This window comes from Ambystoma mexicanum, chromosome 1q, assembly GCF_040938575.1.
Source record: "Ambystoma mexicanum isolate Mex_15411 chromosome 1q, UKY_AmexF1_1, whole genome shotgun sequence".
NCBI classification, from domain to species: Eukaryota; Metazoa; Chordata; class Amphibia; order Caudata; family Ambystomatidae; genus Ambystoma; species Ambystoma mexicanum.
In genome coordinates this window covers 418,062,290-418,086,415 of record NC_090922.1, presented here as the reverse complement: position 1 = coordinate 418,086,415, position 24,126 = coordinate 418,062,290, and the positions used below count along the sequence as shown (strand labels likewise).

At 43.6% G+C, this 24,126-nt stretch overlaps 1 protein-coding gene across 1 annotated transcript in view; it reads right to left on the bottom strand.

The window, feature by feature from the left end:
* Positions 1–24,126, bottom strand: part of SLC6A2 (solute carrier family 6 member 2) — a 1,124,598-nt gene that overhangs the window by 267,331 nt on the left and 833,141 nt on the right. The window contains exon 8 of the mRNA XM_069639646.1: positions 2,623–2,747. Coding sequence (XP_069495747.1) covers positions 2,623–2,747 — 125 coding nt within the window. The remainder of the gene's footprint in view (positions 1–2,622; positions 2,748–24,126) is intronic.

The window sequence follows — 24,126 nt, the reverse complement described above, 5'->3', positions numbered from 1 at the left end:
GCGGTATTACCATATATCACTGCATTAGCATACCGCCCAACTATGAGGTGGGCGGAAAGTTGGGGGATTCACCTCCAGCTCTGAGCTGGAGGTAAATCTGCAGACTTTCTACCCATTTTTGGCAGAATTACACTAATGGGGACCTACAATGCCACTGCCACTTGTAATCCGGCAGCCTCCTCTACAGACCCTATCCCCTAATTCCCAAGGTCTATCCGTTTCTTGTACCTTATCTTGCTTGCTTCTTTAACATTTGTCCTTCTACTTCCACCTTTCTTGTATCATTTAAGCACGCATCCATTATTCCAATTCTAAAGAAATCCACTGCTGATCCTCTGATTGTCTCTAATTTATGTCCTATCTCTCTACTGCCTTATCTTTCCAAACTTCTGGAATGGCTTGTTTATTCTCAGATCTCTACATTTGTTACTAATTCTTTTATTCTTCCCCAGTTCCAGGCTGGCTTCTGTCCTCTTCACTCTACAGAAACGGTTATTCTCTCTGTACTGAACTCCCTTCTTTCCACACGCTATTCTAAACACCCTTCTTTTCTTATTCTTCTAGACCTGTCAACCGCTTTTGGCACTGTTGGTCACTCTTTACTTTTGGCTTCCCTTTCATCTTTTGGTCTCGCAGGCCCTTTGTGTGCAGGTTTCACTCTTACCTCTCTAACAGACGATTCTCTGTCTCTTGGGCAGGTAAGTCCTCTAAGTCGTTCTCATTGGCTCACGGGATGCCTCAAGGGTCAGTGCTGGGCCCTTTTCTAGTCTCCCTCTATAAATCTTATCTTGCGGTTATCATTTCTTCTTTTGGGCTATCTCACCATTTCTCTGCAGACGACACCCAACTATTTCTTTCTTTCTCTTTTTTTTCTCCCAAAATTCATCACAATCTTTCCGCTTGTTTTGTTGCAATTAAATCTTGGATGTCTTCTCACTACCTTACCCTCAATACCGGGAACACGGAAGTACTATTTTTTCCTGGCAACACTCTTCCTCCCTCTTTTATATCCTTTCCCCCAGCTAAGATTCAAATTTCATCTACGGCCCGTAATCTTGGTCTTTAATTCGACACAAATCTTTCCTTCTCCTATCATATTTCATTGACTTCCCATTCCTATCGCTTTGATCTCTAAAATATTTGCAAAGCTTGTCCATTTCTTACCTTTCAAGCATGTAAACTCTTAATTTCTTCTCTATTTTTTTCTCTGCTCTTTTACTGTTCGTCTGCCCTGCTTGGACTCCCTAACTCCCGTATTGTTCCCCTTAAATCAGTATTTAATTTCTCTATTTGTCTCTTGTGTCTTCACCCGTGTCGGGATTCTATCACTTCTTCACTTGTAACAATTGGTTGGCTGCCTTTTCATTCTCAAATGAAATGTAATTGTCTTTGTCTTGTCTACAAATCTCTATATGGCGCTGCTCGCAGCTATCTTACTGCACTACTATCTTTCTATATCCCTTCTCGCTCCCTTCGCTCCTCTTCTCAATTTTTACTTCAGCCGCCACGGCCCCTTGTGCTCAGTTTCGTTTTCGCTCCTTGGAACTTCTTGGTCACCTTCATTGGAATGCTCTTTTACTCTCTCTCCGTTCTACTTATGTTTATTCTCGACTCTGTGGTTCTCTGAAATCTCATATGCCCCAACATCCTTGAGTGATTGTTTCCTGGATTTTATTGTTTATTGATTTGTATTTTACTGATCTGTATTCTATGTACAGCGCTTTGACTTAAGGCGCTCAATAAAACACAAATAAAATACAAATAAAAAAAGCCCAGATACCAGCAAACTCATACTGAGGCTGAATAAATAGATGTCTAAACATTATATCTTGAATTTCATTTCTCTTGCAAAAGCTTGGTATTTTTAAATATACTTTCTCAAATAATTTAATTTCATCAGCTTCAAACAGTTGTTCAAGTTGGTTAATGTTGGCCATGAACCTGATGTTCATAATTTGCTTGCCTCATTGTGTATGAGTTGTTACATTTTTTAATGGTTCTACGTTGAAATGGTGAGAAAACAAAAATACAACATTGTACATAAAACCACATTTTTTAAAATAAAATGTTGCCTTCTTTTGTTGGTTAAAATGCGGGGGAGACCCCCGACATCCACTCACTTTATTTAATACCCTAACCCCTCAACCACTCTATTCTCCGATAAAAAATGGGCGAAAGTCGTTTAAACAAATTTGGTGTTTTCTGTGTTTTCCGACTCATAATTTTGAAGCTATATCTTTTAAATATCCTTTCAAAAAAATTAGTTTGCACATCAAGTAAACAGTGTAACATCTTGTTTACTAATTTCTGTATTGTTCCAGTATTGCCATACGGTGGGCCAGCATTTGATTTACAAGTTGGTTTCAGAACCTATTCATCATAATCTACTGCTTTGCATAATGTCTTAAAGCAAATTCAAGGTTTTTCATAACCGAATAATGATGACATCCTCTCGATTTCTCATGCAACATAACTTTTAGACACCACATATAAAAAATGTAAGCACGATAAAATGAAACGTTTTGTTCCAATCTGTCTTGTTCAGAAGGAGCATATCATTCTACGGGCGTGCAGAATTATGTCTAAATTCTGTAGAGATGCAAAATAAAACAACCCACCTACCTTCCGTGGCAACATCTTCAATTTTGACATTGTGCTTCTGGGCCATGTACCCCAAAATGGAGAAAATTGCAAATCCTGAGATGAAGCTAGTGACGCAGTTGATGGAGCTGGTGAGCAAAGCATCCCTAAAAAGAAAGCAAATAGCATTTCTGTAAGGTGGGTAGCCTGCGGGTACAATTTAGGTAAATGGTGCCCTATAACTTCCAAACTTTCTACAGTTAATTCCAGCTAACAAAGATGCACGCAGTGTAAAGAGATGCAATAAAAACAATGTGGCATCCCGTACACATCAAAGATGCATGCAGTGCGAAGAGATGCAATAAAAACAATGTGGCATCTCATACACATCAAAGATGCATGCAGTGTGAAGATGCAATAAAAACAATGTGGCAACCCGTACACCTCAAAGATGCATGCAGCCTGAAATGATGCAATAAAACAATGTGGCATCCCGTACATATCAAAGATGCATGCAGTGTGTAGAGATGCAATAAAAACAATTTGGCATCCCGTACACAGCAGTGTGAAGAGATGCAATAAAAACAGTGTGGCATCCCGTACATATCAAAGATGCATGCAGTGTAAAGCGATGCAATACAAAAAATGTGGCATCCTGTACACATTAAAGATACATGTAGTGTGAAAAGATACAATAAAAACAATTTGTCATCCAGTACATATCTCAGGACATCTATAATGTCCCACGCTGGCCACAGTAAGCTGTAACTGTATGATGCTTCAGTTTACAATACATGACAGAAATGTTGAATGTATGAAGCATCCGAGAGTGTTCTTTAGGTTGAGTCACTTCCTACCAACATCCCCACTGTAATGCTGGGGGACTGTAACATCCCCAAACGCTCTGTGGCCACTTGGCTTAAACATAACTCCTTCCTATCTGACCACTGCCTCTACTGACTTTAGCTAATCTGTTGGGGACTCTCTTGACCTTGTCTTTCTCTCTAACTCACTCTCCTCCTCTGACATCTCCATTCACCCCTTTACCTCTTATCACTCCATAATGCACTTTAATATCGGTCCTTCTACTCCTCATCTCCCCTCTTCAACGACTAAAAGGAAAGCCAGGCAGGACCTTGATGATTAGTGTACCTCTCTCCTGTCTCTTTCCCTTATTCATGCCTCTTCCATTGACCATGCTTTCTCTGACTTTCACTATGCACATAGGACTCCATTTGACGAATACTATCCTGCTCACACATTCACACCTTCCCATCCCTGTCCTTTGCCTTCGATCACCTCTGAAATTCATACCCTCAGACATCCATGCACTGTGACCTATGAAACTGGTGCAAGTTACGGGCACCTACCCTATCCTTTCTCTGCAAATATTCCCTTGCTACCATATCTCGGTAGGATAGCTCACGGGCAACGTGCTCGCCTTGGAAGCAAGACGACACGGAGCACCACAGGTTCAAACCCAGGGTCCGTGCTTAGAAACCTCTGGGTATTAAGCGTATTGTAAATAACCTATCATATTATATCATAACCTCTGCCAAATTCTTCTTCACAATCCTAATCTCCTCTCTTTGCAATCACCCCGTAAACTTTAATCGACTCTCTAATCTTTGCTCATGCCTACGAAGCCTCCTCCTCCATCGCCTCCTTTCTGTTAATGACTTTGCTCACTACTTTCCCCTACTTTCCCCTAAAATGTGTGAATCTCTCACAGCCCCCACTGTCTCCCTCCCCAACCCTGTTTATTTCCACCAAGTCCCCAAAACTCTTCTACTTTCTACTACTTCTCCCCTACCTCTCCTATTGAATTACTACCCACACCTCTCAGTGCCAACCCATCTTGTGCTCCTATCGACCCTTTTGCTCCCCAAATGGTTAAAGACTTTGGGCCTCATTATGAGGTTAGCGGTGTGGGAAAAATTCTGTTACGGCTACATTCCCGCACAGCTGAACTATGAGATCGGCAGTAGGGGGCAGATTTATCTCCAGGAAAAAGCCAGTTCTGCCAATTATCGGCAGAATTAGTGCAGCAGAACTACCGCCGATGGTAGCTCCACCAAAATCCCTGTTGAGTCCTATGGACTCCGGAAATGAGGATTTACACCACCATGTCACCACTTGTAATCCCATGGTAAACCCACAGGACCAAGTGGCAGTAATGGTAATCGATTTTGGCAGTAGTTCGACAGGAATACAGCAGAATTACCACCAAACCTTGTAATGAGGGCTTTAGTCTCAATCAATTGCCCATGTCTCTCTTAGCTCTTTAACCTCTCTCCGCTGGGCATTTCCCTGTCTCCTTCAAATCTGCAACTGTCTTACCCCTATTGAAATAACCATCTGCTGACCCAAACATTACAGCAAACTATTACCCAGTTTCTCTCCTCCCTTATTTATAAGTCCTTGAGTGGATGGTCTTTGACTGGATCACTAAGTACCTTAAGGATAATGGACATGGAGATTCACTTCACTCTGGCTTCTGTAGTAAACTTTCCACTGAGACTGCACTCATACATGACTCCAACTTTCTCTCTAATGCTCACCATGCTAAACTTTCTTCTATACTCCTCCTTTTGGACCTTTTTGCCACTTTTGACACTGTTGAACACTCATCTGGCCTGCTCTCTCTCCAGGAAAATGAGCTCTTTCCTAGATCAGCCACTACCTGAAAGGTCAATCCTTTAAAAATCTCTTGTAACTCACAAACCTCTGACGCCACTCCCTCCCCCTGTTGGCATCCCCAAGAATCAGTCCTTGGACCTCTGCTCTTCACCCTCTATACCTCTGCTCTGGGAAGACTTATCTCATTCTTTGGCTTTCACTATCACCTTTTTACTAATGACACTCAAATATTGTTCTCATAGCCCTCATTCCCCTCCGCCATCTCAAAATGGAATACGAACTGTCTCACTGTAATTCATCACTGGATGGCTCTCCGCTGCCATTTGCTGAATTCTTCAAAAACAGAAGTCATCTTTCTCCCGACTTCCAATACTATATCTACCCTCCTCTCCAGGCTCCTTTCTGCCTGACCTTCTTGCTTACGGATGCAACAATTCATCACTACCACTGCCTCTGCTGCTTGAAATAACATCCTCAACATTCTCAAAAGTCATCCTTTTCTTAATAACTGCTCTCCACTGTTGTGCTCAGGAAACTTGACTACTACTCAAGTCTACCCCTTGGCATTCCCATTTACTCCTTCCTCCCACTAGACAAAGGGCCTCATCAGAAGTTGGGCGCTAACCCCATTAGCCCTACCACCAAACCCGCTGGTGCTATTAGCGCCGGATCACGGGTTTGGCGGAACGGTAAGTCCCCATTCCCCATTTGGCCCATTCTGGAATTTCCCATTCCCCATTGGGCCCAATGGGGAATGTTCGGTGCTATTACCGACTGCGGTATTACTGCCGGCGGTAATAGTGCTGAAAATCAGTAAAATCGCAGCAGATTTGCCCCTAGTTAAGAGCTGGGGGTAAATCCGCCAAGACCGTGATTTGGCAGACCCTTAAATGCAGCAGTAATAGCGTTACCACCGCATTTAAGGGTTACCGCTAAACTCGTGATGAGGCAGGAAGTCCTGAACTTTGGTACCTGCACGATCTACAACCTACCCAGATCCTCCCCCACTTCTACCTACCAACAACAAGCTGGTTGGCTTTCCATGCACAACCTCAATCCTGGTCTACAAAACGATCAATGTGCTTGCTCCACAGGACCTGTCTGACTGTATCTCAGTTAACTTATCATCTCGCTCCCTCCAATCCTTCTATGCACTCGACCTCGCCATCACATACCCTCCCTTTTTCTCCTCTCGCTTCTGCTTTTTCTCCCTACTCACCCTGCTCCACTGGAACAAACTGCCTGCAAAAATCAAAGTCAGCCCAACTGTGGCTCTCCTCAAAGCTTTGATTAAACGTCACTTACTTGCTAAAGAGTGAGTTTGCCCTGCCCTCTCCCTGAGCTTCCCGACTTGACCCCACCACTGCCTCCAGTGACACTTATTAATGTAATTTTGTATATTTAAATAGTACTCCTCTTCAGTTTGAAGCATTTGCCCCGTTAGGCTAATGTTACATTTGTAAATAACCTGTTTTCTTATGTAATGTTTACTTTTTGTTTTGTCCCTGGTATATGTCCTACTTTTTAACACCCTACAAACTGGCTTACCACTTGTTTTCATCTTTGTGCCATTGTACAGACACCCTTTGTGGGATTGCATCCACCATCTATAAATGTACTATTGTAAGTCATTTCTGATTGATATTAACATGCCTGTTTTTCAATAAATAAAAAACATACTTATTGACAACATAAAAACGTTTGAGCATACCATATCTGTTACAGTGGGCCTCATGTTACGTTTGGTGGTATCTCAGCGGTAAATCCACTGAGATATCACCAAACTATATTACTGTACTGTCATCGCCACTTTGTCCGGCAGTATTACTGCTGGATTACAAATGGCGGTAGACAGTGTTAGTCCCCAATAATTGGAGTCCATAGGACTCCATGGGGGATTTTGGCGGTATTACTGCGGGCGGTAATTCTGCTGTCTGTAATACCACCTAATTGGCCACTTTTGCTGGAGGTTTTTCCTCCAGTTTATCCCAAACTTGTAGTTGGGAAGTGTGATAATGCAGCATTAACGGTATTACTTACAGATTTTTACTGAACCAACCCAACTTAGAATGAGGCCCAGTGACTTACCAAGCAAAAGAAATGGTGTGAAGAAAAATGCACATGTACTACATTAACTGCTGACATAATTCCCTTCCCTCCTATAGGCATTACAACAATTTGATTGAATTAATTGAATTGACAAACATGAGGTAGAAATGTGATCAACCTGCGGGAGGAGAAGACTGCATAACTTCCCATCAAGGCAGCTTCAAGGATGCTTGGGTCCCTAGGGCAAGCGCCATCACTGTGCCCTCGCGACCTGCATGAGGGTCAACTTTACTGGCTGAGGTGTCAACAGGGGGCCTTATTATTGAGCCTTTGCACTGAGGCAAGGGCAATTTAGTGCAGTATTACCCTAGGGCAACACAATGCTGCACTGCAACTACTTATTCTATCAGTGCAATTTTGCAGCAAGCTCATGTGTGCCCCTGTAAGAGGCATAACGTATGAAGGGGGAGCGCAATCTGTTTCAGTCTGATGGGAAAACCAGGACCTCTATTCCATGGTCACATCCATGGCATCAGCACAAGTTGTGTGATTACAGTAAAGCAGGTGGTATTTCGGAATGCCGCCTGTTTTAACACTCTGCATCAATTTGGGTTTCTGGACCCATATACTAAAAATGCACCCAGACGCAAATGGAGGTCGTACCTCCATGTGTAAATCGCCCAGGCAGAATATCCAGATGCGGTAATTATGCCTATTCACAAAGGAGTCCAATAAGACTGCAAAATGGGGAATAACCATTACCAGAAATAATACCGTGAATGTGTGTTACTGTGAGTGGTAACTGTAATTCAGTGTTGTAGTATTAGCACAGCCAATATCGCCAAACATTTAATGGGACACAAAATAATACCATTATTTTTTGTTATTGTGAGTGGTAATTGTAATTCAGTTTTGTGGTATTAATACAGCTAATACCACCAACCTTTTAATGGGACTCAAAATAATACTGTGGGCCTCATTACACGGAAGGCGGTGAGCCATGGCGCTATTAGCGCCATGGCTCATGCCGGTAAAATACTGCCACCGCCTTGGCGGAAAGGGGATTTACCGCCCCATTCCAAGGTTGGAGGAGCGGTAAATCCCCCTTCCGCCATTGCCCTTCCCCATTAGCATTTCTGCCCCATAGGTCTCTATGGGAATGGGGAAGGTGCTAATTACGGCACCGCAATTTTGCGGTGCCGTAATTAGCTCCGAGGTCCCTTAGCGGGTTGGTTTTTAACGCCTGCAAAAAGCAGGCGTTAAAGCACCAACCCGCTAAGGGACCTCGTAGTAAGGCGGTAATGGTTAACGGTCACCGTTACCATTAACGGTGGGCGTTAACCATTACCGCCTTCCGTGTAATGAGGCCCTGTGAAATTTGGTTACTGTGAGTGGTAACAGTAATTTTGTTTCTGTGATATTGCCACAGCAAATAACGCCAAACTTGTAATGGGGCCCTGAGAGTGTGTCCATGCACCTTTGCATGCATTTTGTGCAGTGGTCGAAGTGGGCGGGAGCGGTCGGGAGCAGTGCTCCTATACCTATTTTAATTAAGTTTTACTGTTCCTATAGTTTTATTATAAAAAGAAACCGTTCTGGAATGGTTTCGTTTTAAAATAAAAGTGTAGGAAGAAGTTGAAACTTGCACTTTCAGTGCGCTGCCCTGGACATGCCCTTAAACAGTAGGTGCATGTGTTTTGGGGTTTTTATTGTGCATGGGAGGCGGTGCGGCGATGGGGTCTGTGGTTAGCGGTGCAGGCCAGTAGGGAGCATAATTCCACTACTTCTTTTCGTACACTTCAACCACTGATTTTGTGGCTGGCAAGTAACCTGCGAATCTCCGCAGCAGTTTGCGCATGTTACTAAATCAAAATGGTGTTCGACTTAAATATCAAGCAATTCTGAAATCACCCGTCACACGTTGTACTTGCTGAATATTATACAATTGGTGGTTGAATACGACCAGCAAATACATTTTGAAGAGGCTCGCACCATTTTCATTTCGTTGTTTCCAAACGTTGCTGTCGCCTCAAGTGGCCATAAGGGCGTGATGATGTCCGATGATTGGAGGCTGCCCTCCAAAGTAATCCTGTATGCCCGGCGCAGGGAAGGGGAGGACGAAGAGTCGCTGGAGAAAAGAGCTGAAAGTAAGGGGTTAAATGTAAAATAGGGGCGCTGCTAGGCTCTACTTAATCCCACACACAAAGTCAGACTTGGCTGGGTGCAAAGGAGACCAGTTGTAAAGCATGACGTCTAATAACAATAGCACATTTTCAAACAGTGCTTCGTGCAGGTTGCCCCCAGGGTCCACGTGCTGTATTGATAGGTTCTAGTAACACCCAACTCAGTGGTAATCAATTTATCAACCTGAGATGGATGAAGGGGTGAGTCGTCTTTGATGGGATTTGATCTTGTGGCTGCCCACACCTATAGCCAAAGTGCTCTCGGGAGGAAAGCTCAGCAGTAATGTGCTTGCCTTGGAAACAAGATGACACAGAGCAACACAGGTTCAGTTCGATCCCCGGTCCACGCTTACAAACTTCTGGGTATTAAGCGCGTTATAAATAACCTATCATATCATATCATAAAGCAAGGGGTTAACTCTCTGAGCTATCTTACCAGCTAATGAAACCCAACATGAAACCAAGCTCACCTCAACAACACGGCTACCAACAGAAAACGCACCAGCACATCAAACTTCTCCTGCTTTTCTCCTGCTCAATCCGAGTAGCAAACCCCATCCCCCACCCTCCTTGAGGAATTGGCAACCTTGCGCAGTACAAGAACCTTTAAGATGTTAAGATAACATAACATAATATGGGGTGATGGTGAACACCTACAGTTTAGTTGAGGGAAACACAAGTGTGTAACCCATGTGTTTTAAGCATTGTAGAGGGTGACCAGACATAACAAAGGCCATCACACGTGTATCATGAATAGTGAATTTAGACTGACTGGAAATCAGTAGGCATTTTAAGATGCTGTGTGGATGACCTCCCTTTTAAAATTCTGTTCTTCTCAATTAGATAAATCAATGTAAAGACTTGTGCCACATTACAGTAATTGTTCTGGGATGGAAGGCTACTGGGCCTTTTTTTTGTGCTCCCAAACCAATTTCTTCTGTGTGGCCTCTTCTGCAAAAGTGAATGTGTCTGGTACAGTTTCAGTTTAATCTCTATGGAGGCCTAGCTCATTTATTTCGGGAAATGTTTGCCATTGCACATTCTCCTATTATAGGAGCATATATGCAAGGGGGCAGCTCGGGGAGGCATTGCATTTTGAACAGCCCTGTTTTGGTGGATATTGCGAGCCGGGGAAACTTGTGCAGGGAATGCCAGTCCCTCTCAGTTTATCACGCTAGTAAGTCAGGTGATCTTGTATAGCACCCTTCTGCCATGTCAGTGGATTCGCTGCTCATGGCCATGTCATAAAAGAGGGAAGGGGGGTGCTAGTTGAAGAGGGGGGAGCAGATACAAAACCTGGGGTGTGGTTGAGTGTAAGTCAGAAGTAGCCGATTCCTGAGTGCCGGTCAGGTTCTATGTGTTTGGAGGTTATGTTTATCCTGAGGGGAGAGCCTAAGATCTAATAGAGTATGGCGCTTGCGGCCTGGTTTAGTCACAGATGCGTGAGGTCAAGTAGAGGTAAAGGAGGGAGCTGTGTAATGGCTCCCTTAATGCTTATGTGGTAACTGGGAGGCCTGAGGTGTGAGGTGAGTTGTGTGTGTATATTGTAGGAGATTTTGAGGTGAGTTGGTTAGTTGGGTAGAAGAGGGAAGTAACAAACCGTGGGTAATCTGTGGTTTCAGGAACCACACTTATATTGGTAAAGTAGCTCAGTGGGTGGAGCACTCGCTGCTGCGGGCTATGTATGATCTGCAGATCACAGGATTACATCCTGGCATGGCCAACTCAGCGTTTCATGCTTCCGAAATTGATAAATGAGTACCAACTTTGGTTGGGGGATAATTGCATGTTCTATGTACTTTTTGGTGAAAGCGCTATATAAATAAAATATTAACACGTTGGGCCTCATTACAATTTTGATGGCATCCCGCCAGGAAATCCGGTAGGATACCACCAAAATGGTAATACCATTGCCAGCATTTGGGATTGCCGGCATATCCCAACTGCCGGCAACGGTGGTAATTCCCCATTCCATGGTGTAGGACTCCATGGGGAGAATTGCCGGTATTACCGGCACTGGTAATATCGGTGCTGGCAATACCAGCATTCTTTGGTGGTAGGATGCTAGAATTACCGATAGCTGGGATCTGCTGGTAATTCTGGTCACCCCACCACCAAACTTGTAGTTTGGCCATGCAGGAAAAGTGGCGATAATGGAATTACCACCACTTTTTTCCAAGACCGCCAAGCTTGTGATGAAGCCTGTTGACTTTTAATTCAACTCCCACCCCGTCTCCTCCCCTGCTATTTTCTTTCCTCCCTCCTATCTCCCTATCTCCCTCACTGCTCGCAATCTTGGTCTCTACATTGACGTTAATCTTTCCATCCGCTCATCATAACTCTCTTACCTCGTGCGCCTATCAATTTCATCTTCATAACATATGTAAAATTTGCTGTTTTCTTACTTTACATGCCACAAAGCTTCTTATATCCTCGTTAGTGTTTTCTCGACCCTTCTACTGCTCTGTTCTATTCTTTAGTCTTCCCTGCTCACGTCTTGCTCCACTTAAATTAATATACCATTCTTCTATTCTTTCACTTTGTCTTCTCTCTTATCGGGACTCAATTTCTTCATCTCTTGCATCACTTGGATGTCTTTCTTTCTATTCCCAGCTCAAGTACAACTTCCTTTGTTTAGTCTTTAAATCTCTCTATGGTCTTGCACCCAACTATCTTGCATCTCTCCTCTTATTCTATTCTCTTTCTCGTTCTCTCTGTTCGGCGGGTCTTTTTCGACTTAAGTTCCTCGTGCCCCTTGTGCACAATCCCGTTTTCAATCTTTTCAACTTCTTGCTCCCCTTCACTGCATCCTTTTCCATCTATGTCTCTGCTCTATTACCTCCCGATAAGAGAGAAGACTATTCCCTGTTCCGTTCTTCTTTAAAAACTCATTTACTTCAGTCGTCTGTTTGATTGATACTGGTTGACTCTGAACACGGATTTCTATTGCTGATTTTAATGTACAGTTAATTGTTCTCTGTAAAGCGCTTTGGTTAAAGGTGCTATATAATGTATAATAAAATACTAAAATACAAACACCTGTTGGTCGTACAACCAAAGTAGGTGTGCGTGTGTGTGTGTGTGTAGATGTAATATCCAGTAGAAGGAGGTTGGAGCCGAGTATTGGAGGGAGTGTATGGTTAAAAAAAAGAAAAAGCAGGATTCAAACTAAAAGTCAATGAGGTAATTGTGGTATCTACAAACAAATAGAATGAAAACAATGGGTATATACACTGTCTGGCAATACATTTGAACATTCTTATAAAATGGTTGTACTCCATCTTAATCAGAGCTAGAAGATAGAATGTGCAAACATGCAGATAATGGCCATGAAAACCTGAAAACAAGGAAACACAGGCTCTTCCTAAACCCGTAAACATCAAAGATCTGGGGATATCAGAGATTGACAAAGCTGGTTATGTCGTCACAATGCGCAGACTTGACTACACAAGCACATCATAGATTGAGAAGTATGCTCTAAATTGCCCAATATCCCCACCTCTGAACTAATGGCAGAACTGATGAAAAGGTACTACAGACCTGAATGGGCCCAATGTGCCTTTAGACAAGAAGAGGGATAACATTTACATTGCATGACACCAGTGACCCCTGGACATTATCTCAGACCCTTCCCAGCATGTTCCTACCTCGCCCACCCATCAACATTGTTATTGACACCTATGACTGAAAAGATCTCTGAATTGATTCAATACTCTCTGCTGCCCTATGTTAAAGTTCTTCCCTCTTACAACAGAGACACTAAGAATATCCTCAATAGAACAGGCAGAATGTAACTTGACTCTAGATGTTAAAGCACGGTGTGCCCTGCTCAGACATGATCAATGAAAGGAGGCAGCAAAGCAATGTCTTAACAGCAGGTCAGCCAGACATGTACAACATAAATAAAAGCTCACTCAGATGCTCGTTTTCACCTTAAGGAAAACATGTTTTTCAGCAGCCAACTGGAGATGCACACTGCTGGGAATGGCATTATTTAAACATTTATTTAGCCATTTTTAGGTAAATCACACCTAAAATGTGTATTACCGGAACTGACCGAAAGCAATTGTCCAAATGGCACAATTGATCGAATGACAGTGGTCCTAATTGACCTTCTGTACAAATCTTTATGATTATTTGTATATATATATATATATATAAGTATATATATATATATATATAGTGGGTTAGTTAGGGTTTTTAGTAATATAAGGGGATTGGGTGGGGGGTTGCGGGGCGGGCTTAGATTGGGTGGGGGGTTGTGAGGGGTTTCCCCCTGCATATATATCCTAATTGACCTTTTAAATTCGGTGAATTGTGCCGAAGGTCAATTGTCATTCGGACAATTGTCATTCGGTCAATTCGTATAGAACCCCTAAAATGACCCTTATTGGCGGTATAGGCATGTTAAATTGACTACATGTGTATGATCTTGAAAGAGATAGAAACTGCACCTCAAGAATCTGTTGCACATGTCAACAATAACAACTAGGATTTACAACCACCAGTTGCAAAGACAATAAGGCACATCAGGACATCACACTTTTCATATCCGATGGGTTTTTTCAGAGAGAAATCTATAGACAATCTACAAAAGCCCCATAGAAAACGCCTCCATATTACCTACAAGCAGTGCTCACCCACAAAGTCGAATTATATTATACAGTGATGTAAAAAGTCAAAGCAAGTGAAAGTACAGTAGACAAGTTCCCTGCTCATACTCAAGAAATATGCACACCAGACGTCACAGTGTGTAGACAACAGTACAATTAGATGTGTAATTATATATCTCGAATACAGTGTGCAAGTGTATTAGATCCCATGAGAAAACAGACGCCTCACAACAGCGGCCATTGATCTCTGAACTGTTGTATATGAGACATCTCATAATGTATAACACAAAGAAAGACACCTACAGAGCAACATATTCCCAGTGAATTCTAGAGGCATCATGACCATCAGCATACTTGAATACGTCCCATGGAGTTCTTTACAGGTACAAAATGAAATGTCTGTCATCATGGTGAAAACAAAAACAAATGTAACATTGCAGGGGCCTTCCACATCACGCCTTAACAGACCTGTCAATTCACATATATGGTGTAAGTTTAAAGATCACTGTGTCCAAGGATCTTCATTTTCTGGCTATTTGAAAGAAGGATATGAGCTCTCCTGGTCGCGTACATTTTGAAAGACATTCCAAGAGGAAGTCTTTGCTACTGCAATTCTTCTTCCACTTTGAGCAGGTCCCACCAGAAAGTGGAGACCATAGCGAAATTCATATTTAGAGGATGGAAGCAAGATGGCCATGGATATGAGAGGAGTGGTAAATGGTAACAACATGGACCGTGAGATGAAAGTCTTCCTGAACTAAGAAACACCTGTCACCCTCATTCACCTTTCCCTCCACTTTACCTTTTCTTTCGATTTCGCTGTGGAGATTACTCTTTGCTTATATGATGTATGGTGTCATATTCTTGACTCCAGATGATCTGCCGCTGACCAAGAGATCAATGGAGGACTTGAAACTGTGAAAAGATTTTATAACTCAGGTCTATTACATACAACATTAGGTGGGAGTAAGGCCTACAGGGAACAAGAAAAGAACAGTGGAAATGGTCCAAAGGAAACATGTGAAAGAGAGAGGGGTTTTCAAGCCCGAGTCTAAGAAGAAATGAGATCCTAAATCCAGGTTCTATAGTCCCCAATAGTTAGTATTCAGAGTTGTATCTTCAGAGTTGTATCACACTGAATGGGTCCTAAAAAGTCACTCGCAAATTCATGGAGATGCTCAGGGTCCAGGTTCCTCTCGCAGTTGCCATGGGGAAAAGGGAGCCCTTTTGCGCTTTGCAGCTCAAAGTCCAACAGACTCTGTACTCTACCTTACACTGTATCCTTCCTCCTCCTCCTATCAGATCTTGACTCTTTCCACACCCATCCTCTACCTGCCACTCTCTTTCCCCTCCTGCTTCATGGATCACTTCACACACTTCTCCTCTATCGCCATTTCTCCAAACTCTCTGACTGCACTCAGGCTGGGATTGGAACAATGTGGGTCTTATCCGGGACACATAGAAACTCAGGAATGGTTGGTGGTAATTGTGCTCTCCCGCTTCCCATTTACGTCTGATGTAGCTTGGATTGCTTGTCAGGGCCACATATTTCTGTGGGTGAAGGCTTTACATAGGACACCTGCCATCTTGAAATCAGGCAGCCCTCTCATGACGGTAGCCTGATTCAGTCATTGTTTCCTCGAGTTTGTGTCAGTTTTGTTTGGCATCCACACACTACTGTCTCTGATTCGATCATCTACAGGGCGGTCTTCCTGGGTGTTGTAGTGTGAAGAATACCTGGTAAAATGTGTCGCATTCATGCTTTAAGCCATGGACAACCCTCACTTGGAATCTATCCCTGCTGTGTATTGTGCTTGCAGTCCAGGCTTGTGGAACGCAGTTACTGTTAATTTTTTTGAGCATCTGGTTTGCTCATTTACACTAGGCTTGGGTGGATGTTGATGGACCTGGTGATATGATTGGGATTGGGTGAGATGTCATGGGGGATCATCCATATATTGCCCTGGGGTAAGCATCACAGATATGATATGATATGTTATTTATAACAGGCTTAATACCCATTGGTTTCTAAGTGCGGACCGGGGTTCGAACCTGTGTTTCTCTGTGTCGTCTTACTTCCAAGGCAAGCACGTTGCCCCTGAGCTATTCTCCCGAGACGAGTGGCCATCCTTTCTCATGTGACTGTCACATTTTCGCCCCTCTTTGCATTTGGCTACCTTGCTCCCTTTTATACGGATGGGATGGGAGGTAAGGCAGTCCAGGCTGGACTGAGGTTTCCCTTCCCGATGTTCAACAGTGCAGGTGAATGATTGAAGATCGAAGAACCACTTGATGATTTGGGGTTTAGCTTCTTTGTTCTGGACCAACCATGTTAATCGGGCATGACGGTAATCAACTGGAATTGATGGCCCATCAATAATTTTTCAGGACCTAAATTGCCTGTTTAATAGCTGGATTCCCCTATTTTATTGTGTATTAATTTTTCCAGAGAAAATAGTTACCAGCTGGTCATTTCCTATTAATCCCACTATAACACCATTTGTCACCAACAAAGGAATCAACGAATGACTTGAAACTGTGAAATTAATTTATACTTCGCTTTTATTATAAACAACACTGGCTGGTAATAAACCCTATAAGGAGGGTGAATATCACCAATACAATCCACACATAAAAACCATGGCAGTATCACCAGAGTCAGCTTTATTTTTATACAGCTGTACAGAAGCCATCTCATTCCCATAATAAGGCCCTTAAACACCGATTTCTCAGGGTTTTAAAGTGTTTTTACTAATGTGGATCATTCATAAAAAAGGAAAAAACATTTGGGCAGTTACATTTAAACAACACATTTCCTAATGCAACATCCTCGACCGTTGAGGGGCATGGCTCATAGTACCAAGTTATGCGTGTACAATTTCAATCTGTTTACCCATGTGGCACTCTCTCCACCTGTGGTGGATCGATCGCTCCATCATACGTAATGAGTCGCAGCCTGGTAACTGATACCCACCTGATATTTATTCCTGTTCTCTGTCAAAAACAATTTGCGCCTTCGTGTGTGACATGTCATTGGTTGCCGCCAATGGGCGTGCCTAAGTCCCGAGCAAAGACCAACGTCAAAGCCACACAACATTCTGGTTTTCCCCCTATTCTTGTCAACCAATAATCGCACCTTGTGGCGTAGCCATGCAATATTAGTACTCATGGCTGTGGTATGGTTCTACTAAGTACAGCTGCATGCTCAGTGCTCAAGAGAGAACATAACATATTATCAACACCAGCAGCCGGGATTCAATAATAGAGGGTGCATTCTCAAAATCATAGTACAAACAGTCTAAGGGGAAACAATTCCTGAAAATGTTCATTATCGAGGATACTTCTGTGGTCATATGGGAGGAAGGTAGCTTTGCAGGTGAAATCATTAATCAAGAACAGATGGAGGAGGGACAAGAAAGAGGGGTTGAGACCTTGCCTCACTGCAGGCCTCTGGAGCTTTGGAGACAGTGTGAGCATGTTGTGTTAACCTGCTGTGGCATCGATCACTGCAGTTCAGCCACTATGGACTGCACTGTCTTCCTTGGTCCCAGGGTGGCTGTTTGGCACTGGAGGGCATGGCACTTTATGGCTTTGTCCTGCATTGTAGGTTGTTATTTCAGTCCATGCTGCATTTGAACTCATCGTGCCATCTAAAATGGGCCCCTTTTCATTAGTCGTTCACCCATATCCAGCACATTGTGCTCCTGATCATCCATCGTTTGTGTATGGATTTGGGTTCCCAGCTCTACTGAATTGTGTTGCAGTCCCCCCCACCCTCCCTTTGCTCTGGTTTCTAGCTCTTGGAGGTGGAGATGTAAGCAGCATTGCCGCTGGAAATTGGGTTTACATAGTGACAAGGATCATAACCTAGTCTTGTCAAGAGGGGTTGGGAACCCCTCTAAGCCGACGGTGGGGAGGTCTACCATGGTGTAACCCAGATCCAGTCCTTCCCCTGAGGAAGACAGTGGCAGTAGAGAGGGCAGCAGTGTCTGCTCCCTCACTTGTGCCATCATGCTGTTATGCAGTCCACAATTCTCTCACACCATTCCTCATACAGCACATGCTTGCCAGACACTTTCCGTTTCTTACAGAATCAGCAAAACTGTCATGAACCAAGAGCAGCAACAGCAGCAGCAGTGAGTGAGATGATCTCCAGCACCACCCACGCTCGAGAAACTATGTGAAACCTGTTAGTCAGCAAATCCTTAAACCACAATGGGAGAACCCGCTATGAAGATTTGCAGATAGGCATCCTTGAGCAAGAGCATTATTGTTTTCACCTCCGGCACCTTTGTCTGTGTCAAGGTGAAACTACACTAGAGCTGTCCTATCGAGAGATGGATATGCTCAACAAGTGGCTGTCGGATGAGACCCATGGGGAGGTGAATGACATGTTGGTATTGGAGCTGTTTATAGACGCCTTCCCCAATTGTTATAGACACTCATCTGGATGTACCATGAACCCACCCTGGAGGAGGCCATACAAACAGCTAATGCACCCCAAAGAGCCACGTATGCCCAGGAGATCAGTGAGGGACCTAAGAAACCTAAGGATGCAAAACCATCAGGTAGTGAAAGGGATGAAGGTCCAACCATTAGGAGGCCTGGCTCCAGCATCTCACCTCACACAGAGTAAATCGAGGACACCTACTCCCACAGATGAATGGAGACCCAGGGCTCCTCCCCGCCCTGAGGTCATAACATGTTATACCTGCAGGAAGCCAGGAAACTTAGCCTAATTTCTTCCGGGAAAAGTAAAAAGAAGCACCTATGGAATTGGACTTCTGCATAAATGTTTGAGCTTCCCCCTCAAGCTGAAACAAACAGAATGTTCGTGGGAACATGTAAAACCAGAATATCTTGCAGATCAAATCTTGGAAGAAGTTGTGGGTCCAGAGCCAGAAACCCCGGCAGTCAGTACCACAGGAGAAACGTATAAGAAATGTCACCTTCCTGTCAAATTTCAAGGTCTCCCAGTGAAAGCACTACTGGACTCTGGGAGAACGACCAGACTGATATGATTGCATTTGAAGATTTACTTCCGGGAATGTGGACACAAATAATATGTGGCCATGGGGACATAGATTTATAGTAGAGTAGTAAGAATCTAAAGAAGGGAGTAACATAAAAAGACAAAGGCAAGGCTTAGATGGTTTTAGAGACATCGGATGGACTGCAGAATAGAGGGAACAGAGAGAGGAAATGGGTGAAGTTGGAGGAGGAAAGTAGAAGAGAGGACAGGAGAGTGAGGGGAGAGAATGAATGTTTTGGAATCCAAATAGGTGTATATAAGGCACAATTTCCGTATCCCAAAAGAGCAATAACAACTGGATAGAGTAGTGACAGTTAGGAAGTCCCTGAAGGAGTTTAGTAAGGGAAGGCCTTTGGGGACAGCGGGGTTAGGAAGGAATTGCTAAACAAGATGAGAGAGAGGGGGGGCCATAGGGCCCACAAAAACATCAAATAGCCCCCTGACGGGGTTAGGGGCCATCCAATAATGAGAATGGAAATGTGATATGAATCTGCCGATCTATCCTGTGTTCCAAGCCACCTGATGGCTGGTTCCACCGCCCAGCATCTTCCTCCCACCTGCGGTCCATTTTTCCCCCATCCCCACTCTCCACTAACCTCATTGTGGCGGCGGCCAGTGCTGCTGCTGCAGCTCCTGCTTCCTCTCCGCTTTGCTTTTTTGGGCCTCCATGGAAATTGAAGAGGGGCTCCGCACAGAGCCCTGCCTTCCAAATCCATGGCAGTCATCTTAGAAAAGGATTTTCTTTCTGTGAACGGGATACCGCGAGGCGACCTGTTCACAAAATTAAAATACTTTAAATTAGCCCCGTCCCAGCCCAAAGGACAGGGGCTAATGGCGCTATGAAGCCATTCCACAGGCTATAACGGGGTGACTTGAGCCAGTGGGCTATTGTCCCGAGCTTTCAGGGGGAATACCAGTGTAACGGCTTCATTTTGGCACATTTGCAGTTAATGGTTGAGGTTTCTTTAGGCCAATGGTCATAGTATTACAATAGTTCAACCTTGAAGGGACAGGGACCTATAGGGAACTATAGGACAAGAGACAACTTCCTGTGTCCCATGTAGGCCGAGACCAGGGTTTAATTAACGAAATACTCCTCTGCAAATTCCTACACTGTCATTGAGCATGCTACACCAGTGGCCAGTAGGCAACGCCAGGCAGAGAGTAGGCAGAGTATGGGGCTGGGGGATGAAGATAACTGGAGCTCAATTGAGCACCACATTTTTCAATGCCGGTGGCTTAGCAAGCCACATCACGGTGAATGCTGCTCACAGTGGTACAGCTGCTCAGAGCATATCCACAAACAACAAGTGCCAGAAAGAGGACTCTCTGTAGATGCTTTGTTCCTTTGGGAAGACATTGAGCACCGCCCCGGCCTGGCACATCAGGGAAAGGGAGACAGGCAGACTGCTTAGCCTACTTGTTCTGTATTTCAAGGATGTTCTTAAAAGTACAGTTTTCAGTTCTTGGTTAAAAAATAAGTGGATTGGTAAGGCTGTCTGAGGTAGGTCGAGAACATTCCTGAGCCAGGTGTCCTGCACTTTATAGAACATACAAGGTTCCTGGTCTGGAAAAAAGCCTGGTAAAATTGCCAGTAATACTGGCACCAGCATTTTTTCCGGACTGGGGAAAAACACGTTTTCAGGTGGGGGCAGTGATCCACTGGCAGGCCTGACATGCTGGTAGATGCAGGTAGATCTGGCCTCTACTGGCAAATAAATGCCGGAATCCACGGCACCGGTACTATCCATGCCGGTAATTTCAGCAATCCCATCCCATGGAGTCTTCTGGGACTCCATGGAATGGGACGTTACCAACGTCTCCACCGCCCATAATATCCCGTTAATACCGGGATATCGGGCGGCGGAAACGGTAAGGCAGTTTTGCTGGTATCCGACCGGATACCAGCAAAACTGTAATGAGGGCCATGTATATTAATTAAAAACTTAGCATAGTGGGGTGTAAGGGTGCAGTTAGCCTGAAGACATTTAGGGTGTAATTTACAAATGGAGTAGAGCATTTCCTTTTATGCTCCAAAACATTTGCATGTTGACAAAAGACAGAGGAGGGGCCACAAAACGGTGATAACATCTCTGCCGTGCTGTCCTCCTCTGTCTTCTGTGACCACCTCATTTTACACCACAATGAGATGTTCATGCAGGCGTAAAACAAATGGATTCCAAGGGACTACACCTCATATTAGAATACGCTAATGAGGAGGTGGATTCCATTGGAACCATTAGTAAACACTGGGCCTCATTACGAGTCTGCCGTTCCGGGAATAAGGGTGCCGGTAGCAACATACCGGCACCCTTTCTGAACCAGCAACTCAAACTCTGCTTTCCTGGTCCAGGTCTGGTGCAACAGCCCCGGAAAGAAGAGTTGTCACGGAAGCACCGGCACCACTAGTAGCGGTGCTGGTGCTTCCGTGTCCCCACTCCCGTGGGACTCCATGGGAATGGGGAATAATATTTTCCACAGCCGGATATCCTGGGCCGCCGGAACCTGTAATGTTCCTGTGGCACCGGGATATCAGGCGGCAGAAACAGTGTTTCAGTCCGGCGGCCGACAGGTTACCGCCAGATTTGTAATGAGGCCGATTGCCTGAAAAGAGTATTTGCAGGCACTGTTTTATTCTCTCAAAGAGAAGATTGAAACTGAAGAGTACAGCCGATTTCGACTCTTTAGTTTTACTCGCAATTTTGACATTGACAATGGTAAAAAGTGCAGACAGGGCACCCCACACCACGTACGAGTAAATGGGCGCACTGCCTTGCATGCAATTTCCTATTGTTACATAGTGTGCAGGGCCAGTTATTGTAAGAATCAGTGGACACGTGATCGAAAAGACCTTTAATATGGTGCAGTGTTTTGATATGAGCCTGTACTTCATCTGTTAGTAGTCTTGGCAATCCTGAACATGATTTTGCGTGCTCTTTTATTTTTCAAGTTGATCCAGAATTTCGAGGCCCTATTTCGTACCCACTGCATTTTCTGGAAGTGTGCGTTTTTATAAGCCTGTCTACACAATGTCACAGCGACTCCTAGCGAGACAGTGCTATCGAGCACTGATCTATTTTTTTGTATTGTAATACTGGTGATACTGGTTGTGTAAAACAACCTTATAAAAATCACATTGATCACCAAAAGCAAACATAAAGGAACCGGAGTACATATTTAAACACCCGTTATTAAAACACAGACCTGCCTACTTTTCACAGTACCATTCTCATCATAATTCTTTAAAACGACATCCACAATTTAGAGCAATTCATTTCATTAGGAGAGAGAAAGAGGAAGAAGCCAATCATGATTAATTGATACACTTCAACTCATGTCCTATTCCACACAGTGCCAGTATAAACACCCATTACACAATCCCATCCTATGCACGTTATAATTAAAGCCTCACGAGCCAACAAATACAACACGTATTCCCTGAGGACCATTTAAAATCATGTTTTTGTCCTGGACTTCATCCATTAAAATTTACTAATTAAAATCCTATTCGTTTAAAGATTAAAGTGCAACTAATATAAAAAAAAGTGCAATTTTGTGCAATACTTAAGACCAAAAAGTCTTGTTACGATGAAAGTGCAAATGCTTAGGCTAACGTGCAATAACGCTCTTGGCCCATCTGCCCTAGCCTTTTTCGTTAACAACGCATTTCAATAAGCCCAGCCGCCTTAAGCAGTTTAATCACACTACAAATAAAACCTGTACCCTCCACACTGGTAAACCTATTATAAAATTGTAAAACATCAATAGGCTCCAAGTCTTGCACATACTTTGCCTACATTTCTTTTCTCAATGCTCGTAGGTAATCTTGTTTGGAGAACTCCTACTCCATTACAACAGCCGCAGTCCCCTACGGTGGCATCATTAGGGAAACGCGTTTGCAATACTTCACCGGTATGCAGTATATTTAACCAAAATCTTAAAAACACAGTCCTCAAATAGGAGTTAGGGAACTTCTTCAAATAGAGTGCTAATGCTCCTCTTCTGTTATCAACTTGCTGCAGATTTATATATAATTTATATTAGTTCACACCATCAATTGTGCAAATCCAATCATAGTCCAGCAATTTCTTTTTCACCTTCATTGTGTCACTAATTAACTTTGCTGCCTGGAGATTAGATTTGGTTAATATTACCACTGCTTCCTTCTCAAAATTCATTAATGGCACTGACCTGCCAGACACCATTGATTCGCCAGGTTAACATACAGTGAGCCACCCACTGGGTTTAGTAGGTTTCTATATAAAGTCAAGACCTTCCAGTAGAAATGACACTTTAGTGATGTGAGGCCTAATTCAAAGCGTAATGTATCGACTGGAACACTGTCAGGGAGACTCAAGGCCTTTTGCCGAAGTCTAGCTCCCAATAAGCCCCAATTAAGAGATCTTGTGATCTGGGCCATCTCCATGCTGTATAATAATGCTGGTACCGCCTTCATTGTATAAAACTTAATCAACTGAATTAAGGAAAATCAGCGGTATTTAGAATGGATCTTTTTCATTTGTGACACAACTGGTCAACCTTCTCCACTGAACAAGCAATCATATTTTGTTTAGATGGAATAGAGTTTAGAAATAGATCGGAATATATAACAGAGGCTTCAGGAACCAGCACCGGATTGCCAACTTTCCATTTAAACCCAGCTTCTTTCACTGCATTCCCTACAAAGCGGATGATGTTTGTTTTCTTCTCGTTTATTACAAATTCATTTTTAGATTAGAAGCACTGAATCGTCGCCAGTTGCCTCTGCTACCCAATCTGGGTTTTATCCATTAAAATTACATCGTCTGCATATGTGAGATAGGGTATGTCAAGACTACCAGTTTTTGGCAGGGCAAATCTAGACACCCCCAGATGCTCCCACAGATGAGGCAGGTAAAGATTGGAAAGGCATGGAGCTAGGAGCTAGGACACATCACAGTCCCAGTCCTCTCATAGTAGAGATAGTCCTAGTCAAAGCTCCATGCCTACTCAATCAAACCTGTAGAGAGCAATGTACTCGGAATATTCG